This window comes from Physcomitrium patens, chromosome 15 (genome assembly GCF_059467195.1).
Source record: "Physcomitrium patens ecotype Gransden chromosome 15, ASM5946719v1, whole genome shotgun sequence".
Taxonomy (NCBI): Eukaryota; Viridiplantae; Streptophyta; class Bryopsida; order Funariales; family Funariaceae; genus Physcomitrium; species Physcomitrium patens.
In genome coordinates this window covers 13,448,170-13,457,687 of record NC_143424.1, presented here as the reverse complement: position 1 = coordinate 13,457,687, position 9,518 = coordinate 13,448,170, and the positions used below count along the sequence as shown (strand labels likewise).

Below are 9,518 nucleotides of genomic sequence, written 5' to 3'. Positions count from 1 at the left end.
ATCAAATTTGTTGTTATGATTTTAAAATTCTCAAATAGTACCATTTTATAATTTGGATCAAATTAATTTTAATATATAATATTTTAAGAATCATATTATTATTAAAAAATCCTTTTAAAATAAAATCTTCATCAAAATTAATAATTTTATTTCTAATATTATTAAAACTAAATATAATATATTTTTAATTATTTTATAATAATATAAATTATATATTTAATATTTATCATGATATATATATATATATATATATATATATATATCTATATATATCAGACATATTTAATATTTTTTAAAGCTATATTGTTGTCACATGACTTATTACCAAGGACCAAATCAAGTCAAATGGATGTAGTCTACTTTAGTATAATGGATTTTCATCTACTTGGTATTTTACTATAATTGACCTCTTTAGTGTCAACTAGGATTTGAAGATTTATATATATAAGCACCTTTTAGTAGACATTCTTGTCAAGTCAAGTCTTGTAAGTGTTTTTAAGAGATAAATCTCGAAATTGTAAGAGTTTACATGACTATGGTAATTTAGTCAATAGATAAAGTTTAGAATTTTTTCTATACACTTACATTCATTGATTCTTTTTATATAATGTACAAGATAATTTCACTAAGTTATATTTAGATTTTTTATCTTTTACTTGATAACATTCATCTCTTCTATAAGTTTTTTTATATAAAAAATTAAAATAAAATATGTAATAAAAAATTAAAAATTAAATAAATAATTAAAAAAAATATTTTTTAATTTTTTTAGATTATTGTATTTGATATTGTTTCTTATTGTTGGCCTTAATTTTATTTTTTTGTGTTGAGGTTGTTAGTTGCTCCAACAATGTTTGGAAACAATATAATACTAGAAGTTGGTACAATACAAGGTTGCTTTGATGTGTTTTTATTACTACAATACAACACTAGAGAGATACAGCCTTGATTATTATTATCCCCATTACCACACTCTTACAACACACTACATGCACCACCACATTTATTGTGAAGTTTTTGTTTGAGTCTAGTATAAAGGATTTTGAGCCAATTTTGGAGATCTTTAAGGAAGAAAATACTTTAGCATTTGTTGTGGTCCCATTATACAATCTCTTGTTTGAAGATTTTATCTTGTAATAAGATTTTGGTCCAAACTAAATGCTTTGGATTATTATTCCTTTACTACCAAGGAAATTATAAACAACTTCATTTTGGCTATGCAATGTACCTTTGTAGGAAGGTTGAATTTGTATATATATATATATATATATATATATATATATATATTTGTGCTTTTAGAAGAGTGATAGTTATTGAAAAATTGTACCAAAAGTTTGGAGGGCCTCTAGCATTGGAGTTATGAATTGTCACAATCTCACATGATGATTTCTATTACTTGATTTGTTGTGTATGCCAATTTTTATCTACACAACATTTGTCATGTACCATGGCCTCAAGTGCCAAATCATATTGAATGGGTGTACTCTACTATATTATAGTGGATTTTTATCTAATTATTTTATATTAATTGGTCTTTTTAGTGTTAATTAGGGTTTGAGGATTTAAAAGAAAAATTCTATTGACTTGACATTTTTGTCAAGCCAAGTCTTTTAAGTGTTTTTAAAAGAAAAAGCTCATAATTGTAAGATTTTGCTTGACTATAGTGATTTAGCCATTAAGTAAAGTTTAGGATTTTTTCTATACACTTGTACTCTTGGATTCTTCCTTTGTAGATTAAAAAATAGCTTAACTAATTTGTGTCTAGATTTTTCATCTTTTTTTTAGAGTGTGATTGTTATGCATTCTTATTTGATTTTTGATCACATATTTGATGATGGTTTTTAGCACTTGATTTGTTGTGTATACTAATCTTTATTTACACAATATTGTCAATTCTTTTGCAATCCAATTATAAATTGTATCAAGATCTTTTAATCAAAATTTCTAATTTATTTGATTAGTGTTTAGAACCAATGTATATAATAGGTTATTCCAAACAATCTAATCTTAATAAGGTTGTTGAATAGTTTTACTATAATTTAAAGATAATAATGTTTTAGTGTACTACAAAAATTATTTTTAAAAGAACTCCTAATTAATATAAATATTATATTAGAAGGTTTACTTTCTTATAATATATGATATATCTGTTTTTAGAATTTAAAATAATATAAAATAAATTAAATAATTCTAAAATAATATATTTTAGCTTATATATTAAATAATGCAGATGTAAGTTTTTAAAGAAGAAAAATATTATATAAGCTAAATATAATGTTTTGACAAGAACTATCCACACATTAATACAAATTATAAATAAGAGAGAAGACAATATTGTTGCAAGTATGATAGTGATGATAAGGTGCAATGTGGGCTTTGGTTTTCATTTTTCTTTGCTAGTACCAAAGTCAAATAAGAATAAGATAATTCAAAAAATAATATATAATTACAACCTTTTAAAAAATTTCTATGTATACATGAACTTTGCAATATATATTTTTAATTCAATCATGGATTACAAAACAAGGAGATGGATGGAGAAGTTTGAATCAAATTCCACATGTGGGACATAGTCTAGAGAAGCTCAAATTCATCCACATTTGATTCACACAAGAATCATAATAGAATGGCAAAACACCAAGTCCTAGATACCCCCCACAAACACATTACAAAGGCCACAAGCCCTTGAAACAAAGCATCATGCCATAGCCCAGAAAGACACTTGGTGCAACTGGAAGATCCAAGGAGGGAAACAAGATCCTCCTTCTCCCTCGATATAACATGCAATAGTGGGTACAAACACACAGTCAGCAAGACGAGGCTATCTTTGGGAGTCAGAGAGAGTCAAAGAGAGGGGTCAGTTTTTAGGGTTTCGTGGAGCCAGCGACACAATATTGCGGGGGAGCAGCGTCGCCGCGACTGGGGATGACGGGTGGATGCGAGCACGGGGGCGGGGATGAGAAGATAGAGGAGCGCGAGGGAGGGAGCGAGGGACTAGTGAGCCGGAGGGAGGGAAGCGCTTGTGAGGAGGACCAGTCAGTCCTGGCGTAGATCTTGTGGCCCGCATCGCGAGCCGCCATCCGCTCAACCTGCCCTGATCCGATCGTCGGGAAGCCTCTTTTAGTAAAATATAGATATTCGGGTCCCTCCACCCACTCCTCCTTGCAGGTGAGTCACTCCCAGATCATGAAGCATGAGAAATGCTCGCATCCTGGCTTCATTGTAAAGCCCTCGCGGAAAAGTGGATCATTTCTTATCGCTGCGGTTTCGTGGCTGGCATGGCCTTCACTTTTGTACACGAGCACTTCTGATAACTCAGGTGAACGTCGTGGCCTTCTCTTTTGTTCCGGAGCGGGTTGTGGCGTGGAGGTGCTTCACAATGGACCGAGAGGCACAGTTTTGTCCTGTCTTGGTGTTTCACCTTTGAAGAAGAAGAAGAGACGTTTCGTTCACAGGCTGCAGAACCCCGCAGCTGTTGGCTATACTCGTTGTTTGGTTTATGTCAATGAGACACTGATTTCAGAAGTATTGGGGTTTTGTTTCCGCTGTTGTACATCTATGGAAGTCTGCCGTCTCGAAGAATTCAAGCTGTTTTCTTCCCATCTTGATGAAGGAACAAGGGAATTTCTGGGCTTTGGAATAGGGTGGCTGTTGCGGCAGGAATTGGTTTGTTCGAGAGCAGGGATGTCTTAAAGCTTTTTTTGGAGCTCACAGGCCAACCGCCGGAAGAGACGAGTGCAGATTTTGTTTTTGGTAGATGCCGGAAACCCGAACTCAGGGTGGAAGGGAAGGTGCAGCCTTGCAAAAGAGGGAATTCTACACGGTGGAACTGAATTGTTCTCTCTGCGCGTTAAAGAGTGGCAATGTAAATAAAATCCAACAGAATCACATAGAGAATCGTACATGTTAGTGCGGTTAGGCCTTGCGGTGACATGCTCTGTAGCGGCTGTCACTTACCGAAGGCAGCTCAGGAATAAGAGAGGGCAGTTAGCCACTGAAGGTTTGTATTCTTCTCGTACTTTCCTCTTCTCACGCTCAATTTCTCACGCTCGGTTCCTCCTCTTCATTTGCTCCCGAAGCACGTGAACACATAGTCAGTTACACACACACACACACACCATGATGAGTCAAGTGCGGAGAGTATCTTGAACTGGGACTGGTGGGTTTCTTTCATTTCGGTCAGTAACTGGGAATGTGCAAACAGAATATTCGCTTGAAATTTTGAAAGTACATAGTGTCGTTCTTTCAGAAATGTATTTTTCCACCGGCAAGTAGTATATAATATACAACAATTGCAGTGGTGGTTTTAGTTGCCGGAGTTGGAAAGGCGAATACTGAGTATAGCTTTTGTTAGTGGTATTGGGTGTCCCTTTTTTCTCAAAACCTTCCTCACTTTCTCAAGCTTGTAAGCATTGGTGCCATCGTTGGTTGGTCCAGATCATGGAGACAAGCGCGAGGAGGGTCAGAATGAGAATCTGGGCGTGGAATCTCGCTCAAAGCAACAGAAAACGCCGGTGCGAGAGCAATTTGGCTTCTACTTTTTACTTTTTGTGACATTCTTTTCCCTCAGTGTGCTTTTTAATTGTGGTGTATGTATGAGTTTCATTTATACCTGCAAAATTCTGAATTTAAATGCTGTTGATGTTGCTTAGCAGACGGAAGAGGTGAAACGAGTAACTCCAAGTTCTCCAGCGAGAAGTCTTATCGGAAGTGAGTACGGCGATAAAGACTTGTTACTTCCTGAATTCGACGATATCTTGTATGAGGCAGAGCTGGGAATTTTAAGCCCTCGCTCCGCAAGGAGTGTGGGGAAGGACTCGTATGGTGCAGATGGCTTCACTGATGCAGATTTGGATTCTTTCAAGGCCGTCCCAGGTGAGGATGGCAAAGACGATGTTCGCTTTAAGACTACAAAGAATAGAGGAGGGAGAGTGGGTAGCAGACGATCTCCGAGTCCTGGAAGAAGAAGAGATTCATTCAATGATGATGGAGACGATCAGAAATCGCAGGTGTCGGATTCCTCAGACTATCTACGAGATGAGTATGTTGACAGCCTTGCAAATGACTCTGCTACAGCGGAGCTTCGGGCTCTCAGGGAGACTGTGAAGGTGCTCAAGAACAAAGAAGCGAGGATGGAGGCAGAGCTTCTTGAATACTATGACCTTGAGGATCAAGAAGCTGAACTTGTGAAGTTAGAGGAAGAGATGGAAGAGAAGAACGCTCGTCTAATGGATATGGAGGAGAGGTTAGAAAGACGAAACCTTGAGCTAGAGAAATTACGGAGCCGATTGGAAATGGTAGAAGAAGAGAAAAACTCTCAAATTGCTAAGTTAAAAGAAAGAATTGGGATTCTGGAGGCTAGATCAACGAAGCTGGCCGATGAAGCCGCGAGCGTGACTGGTCTACGGAAGGATCTCGAGGAGGCGCGTGCACGAAACAGGGAGATACAGAAACAATTGAATACGAGAGTTGGAGATGATAAGGCGGAGCTCTTAAAGTTGAAGCAAAAACTGGCCACATTAGAAACAGATAAAGAAGACGGCAGTAAACGGGACTTGGAAACTGAGAAAAAGTTGCAAGCTCTGCGAGAGATGGAAGTTGAAATCGTAGAACTAAGGCGCACGAACAAAGATTTACAATACCAGAAACGGGAGCTTACTGTAAAATTGGACGCAGCAGAAATGGACATCGAATACCTGCAGAATAGAACAGAGGAGGATATTCTGGCTGAGGCTGATGAAGAACTTGCAGCCTTGCGACATGCTAATGAAGATTTAGCTCGACAGGTTGAGGGCTTACAAAACGATCGATTTACCGAAGTGGAAGAGCTCGTATATCTGCGGTGGGTTAATGCATGCCTTCGATACGAGTTGCGCAATTATCAGGCACCTGAGGGTCAAGTCAGCGCTATGGATTTGAACAAGAATCTGAGCCCGAGGTCACAGGAGAAGGCAAAGCAACTGATGCTGCAGTACGCTGCCCCTGACCTGCATGCCTTGCGCTCTAAAGACCAGATGGAGAGCGGCTACGAGAGCACCTCTTCTGAAACTTCGAGCCCCTCCGAAGATTATAGCGACATTTCATCAGAAGTTGGGTCGGTGTCTGGTCACTTGTCTAAGAAGAACAGTCTGATCAAGCGACTGAAGAGTTGGACAGGAAGGAAAGATGACGGGATAGGTAACGAGAGAAGCCCTAGCTCAAGAAGTGATCCTGGCTCACAGCGTCGCAGGAAGAAGACATCAAAGGGACCCTTGGAGGCTTTAATAATCAGAAATCAGAGCGACTCGATTCAAATCACAACATACGGGGCCAACAAAGACGATGCGGAATCTCATGGGACGGCTTCTCCCACGAGATCTCTATCAAACCTATCATCACCTAGCGGTTCAGGGGCCAACTCTAATCCTCCTGCCATGTCCAGCCTGGCGCCAATCAAGACGTCACAATCAGCAACTACTAAGGATGGTTTCAATGGCATAGCTGCATCCTTCCAGGTCATTGAGAAATCTGTCCCAGCTGAGATTTCTGCGAAATACCCAGCTTTCAAGGACAGGCACAAAGCAGCCATAGAGAGGGAACAAGCCATCAAGGAGAAGGCGCAAGCTGAAAGAGAAAAAATGCAGGCAGAACGAGAGAAAGCTCAAGTAGAAAGAGGTGAAATGCCAAAGGTGCCGAGGGTGAAATGGTCAGAAAAGATGCAACAGGTAGGCATTCAGCAGGAGCAGTTATTCGGTCTCGAGACCATGCCGGCACTGAAGAGCGGAGAAGTTATTACCAAACCTATCACTGTAGCTGAGGTCGAGAAGAGGGAATTGAGAAAGCCACGACCCCCTCCCAAGCCCTCTCGGCCACAGCCCAGTGTGCCAGCTGCTCCACAATCTGCAGGAGTTTCAGGTGGTGGAGTGCCGCCACCTCCTCCTCCCCCGCCACCCCCTCGCGGCGGACCCGGCGCGCCACCTCCTCCTCCTCCTCCTCCACCCATGGGAGGGTTATCAAAGATGGGCAAAAAAACTGACGATGTGCATAGAGCTCCAGAGGTAGTGGAGTTCTACCAGTCCCTCATGAAGCGTGACGCTAAAAGCGCTGTAGTCAACACTGCTGGTGGAAATAATCCAGAGGCTCGCAACAACATGATCGGCGAGATCGAAAATCGATCGACCCATCTGCTAGCTGTAAGCGGTTTTTCAGTCGATAAATCCACTTCTTTGATGAATCTGTTGGTTGAAGTCCTAGTACATGGGTTGATTGTGACTAGTTTAGTGCTCTGATATTGTATGAAGAGATCGTTCTCAAACTAATAGCTACGGTTGTGAATTAGGTGTGTTGGTTGGAAACTGATGGTATTTTATTATATGCAGATCAAGGCTGACGTGGAGACCCAAGGAGAATTTGTCATGTCACTAGCAGCTGAAGTGAGAGCTGCTGTGTATGGTGACATTAAAGATGTTGTGGAGTTTGTGAATTGGCTAGATGAAGAGCTCTCCTTTTTGGTACGTTCATCTTAGTTACTGATTTTGTAATCTATCTTGCTAATTCTCATTTCTTGCTTGCTGATCCCAGCAATGTCATAACACATATCAAGTGCCTTCAATACTAGCTCAACCTCATCGCTACTAACTTAGTATGTTTAACCTTTCAAGGATACGTAGTGACTTATACTGTATACAACAGGTGTAATTTTCGGCGATATGATAATTTTGCCTTGATTTAGCTTAGTTATTGCGTGTACGGTCTTTCTGCCTCCATTTGTGTAAACGGAATGCAATCTAAGACTTGGTATTGGTGATTGGATTTTCTTTGTTTAAATAGGTCGATGAAAGAGCGGTGTTGAAGCACTTTGATTGGCCAGAAGGCAAGGCTGATGCAATGCGTGAAGCTGCATTCGAGTATCAGGATCTGACGAAGCTGCTGGGCGAGGTATCTAAATTCGAAGACAAGTCCGAGATGCCGTGCGATAAGGCCTTGAAGAAAATGCTTACTCTATTGGAGAAGTTAGTCTCTCTTCTGGATTGTTCGTACAGTTGCATGCCAAGAATTTGTTGGATTTTAATAGCATGCATTCTCTTGAATATTTGTTGAACTGTAGTGAGGCTTTGGCATTATACTGCGTAGAAAATTATCTCAGTCGTAATATTTGTTGCTCATGTTATCAAACTTTCTGTGCTTAACATTGGGGGCGCACGGCTACTGCAGAACGGAGCAGAGTGTGTATGGGCTGCTAAGAACAAGGGACATGGCTATGGCTCGCTACAAGGAATTCAATATTCCAGTCCAATGGATGCTTGATTCAGGCATCGTTGGAAAGGTACATCGTTGGCCTTTTTCTTTCAGGCGTTATATCTTCCTTAAATCTCACAACCTTTGAATGATACTCTTGTCTTCTCGTATAAATTGTTCAACTGATCCACTGTTGTGAATTGGTGATGACGACGTTTTATTCGCTCACGCGACACTCCAATGCAGATCAAGCTGGCGTCAGTGAAACTGGCTCGTTTGTACATGAAACGAGTTTCCACGGAGCTCGAGCAAGTAGGGTCTCTCAATGAGCCTGTACGCGAGTTCCTCTTGCTACAGGGCGTTCGGTTTGCGTTCCGAGTACATCAGGTACATCATTCTCAGACTCTCTTGCTTCTCATTCCCCAACTCCTATTAAAGAATATTATTGATTACACTGCACAATTTATGTATTCGATCACAACAGATTCATTTTTTAATACTTTCGTGTGCCCATCTTTCCAAATGACGAGTTTGCTCACGGTAACAATCAATCTCAAGCACTCATTTTTTTCTCACTTTCTATGCAGTTTGCTGGAGGTTTCGACCCTGAGAGTATGCAAGCATTTGAATCATTACGAGCGTGCGCGAACCGGCCTAGTAACCCTCCTGACCAACACATTGAAGAAGAAGGCGAGCAGCAAGAGGAGCCAGAAGAGCAATAATCCCAGCTAATTTAGAACCTACTTCATCACTGCCACTAAGGATGCATGTTCGGATTTGAAACCGATCGTCAGTAGTTTACTGTCCGCTGATGATCTTATCATGCTGTTACTAGTTTGGATTTGCATGTATTAAATCACTTTCATGCGATTAACCCCTGTGTGTGTACTTTATTTTTAACTTCTCAACAACATGTGGCTTTGAAGGATGTTCACTTTCAGCACAATTTAAGTTTTTGGGTTTCTGCCGCACTGAAGTACGGTTCTGATCATGCTTCTGCTTTCATTTACTGTAAACGTCATCAGTTAAATGCTATTAGTTGGGAGTGTAGTTAGCAAATACTTTCCCAGTAATACTCTACTGCTGGCTATGTTTTTGAGTATTTGAATGTTTATGAATAGCTGTCGGTGAAATGCCAAAAACTGTATTTTCTTTTCTTTTCAATTCGTTCATTTCATTATCATTCTCTGTGCTTTCTTGTACTCATAGAATTATGTGAGACTTCATCTTGTTAAAAAGCAAAGATAAAACTTATCATTAACTTTAAGCATGTTACACATTTCGGAAAACAGAAGTGTAGA

General features: G+C 39.7%; 1 protein-coding gene across 3 annotated transcripts; it reads left to right on the top strand.

Annotated features, from left to right (window-relative positions):
• The first annotated feature begins 3,220 nt into the window (after nucleotides 1-3,220).
• LOC112292149 (protein CHUP1, chloroplastic) lies at nucleotides 3,221-9,163 on the top strand. Of its 3 annotated transcripts, none has more exons than XM_024540326.3 (8): nucleotides 3,221-4,000; nucleotides 4,438-4,514; nucleotides 4,656-7,172; nucleotides 7,359-7,490; nucleotides 7,810-7,991; nucleotides 8,194-8,305; nucleotides 8,464-8,604; nucleotides 8,805-9,163. In XM_024540326.3, the coding sequence occupies exons 1-8, from the start codon at nucleotides 3,904-3,906 to the stop codon at nucleotides 8,937-8,939; spliced, it is 3,393 nt and encodes a 1,130-aa protein (XP_024396094.1). In that variant the 5' UTR covers nucleotides 3,221-3,903; the 3' UTR covers nucleotides 8,940-9,163. The 3 variants fall into 3 exon arrangements, with proteins under 3 accessions (XP_024396094.1, XP_024396093.1, XP_090112629.1); XM_024540325.3 differs by having other exon boundaries at nucleotides 3,261-4,000; nucleotides 4,653-7,172; XM_090256503.1 differs by having other exon boundaries at nucleotides 3,341-4,159.
• The last annotated feature ends 355 nt before the right edge of the window (nucleotides 9,164-9,518 follow it).

Excerpts from the sequence above, each read along its gene's own strand:
- LOC112292149 (XM_024540325.3), top strand. The coding sequence starts at position 3,904 with ATGTTAGTGCGGTTAGGCCTTGCGGTGACATGCTCTGTAGCGGCTGTC. Across the intron at positions 4,001-4,437 it reads AGGGCAGTTAGCCACTGAAG|ATCATGGAGACAAGCGCGAG; the intron begins GTTTGTATTCTT and ends TGGTTGGTCCAG. Across the intron at positions 7,992-8,193 it reads ATGCTTACTCTATTGGAGAA|AACGGAGCAGAGTGTGTATG; the intron begins GTTAGTCTCTCT and ends CGGCTACTGCAG.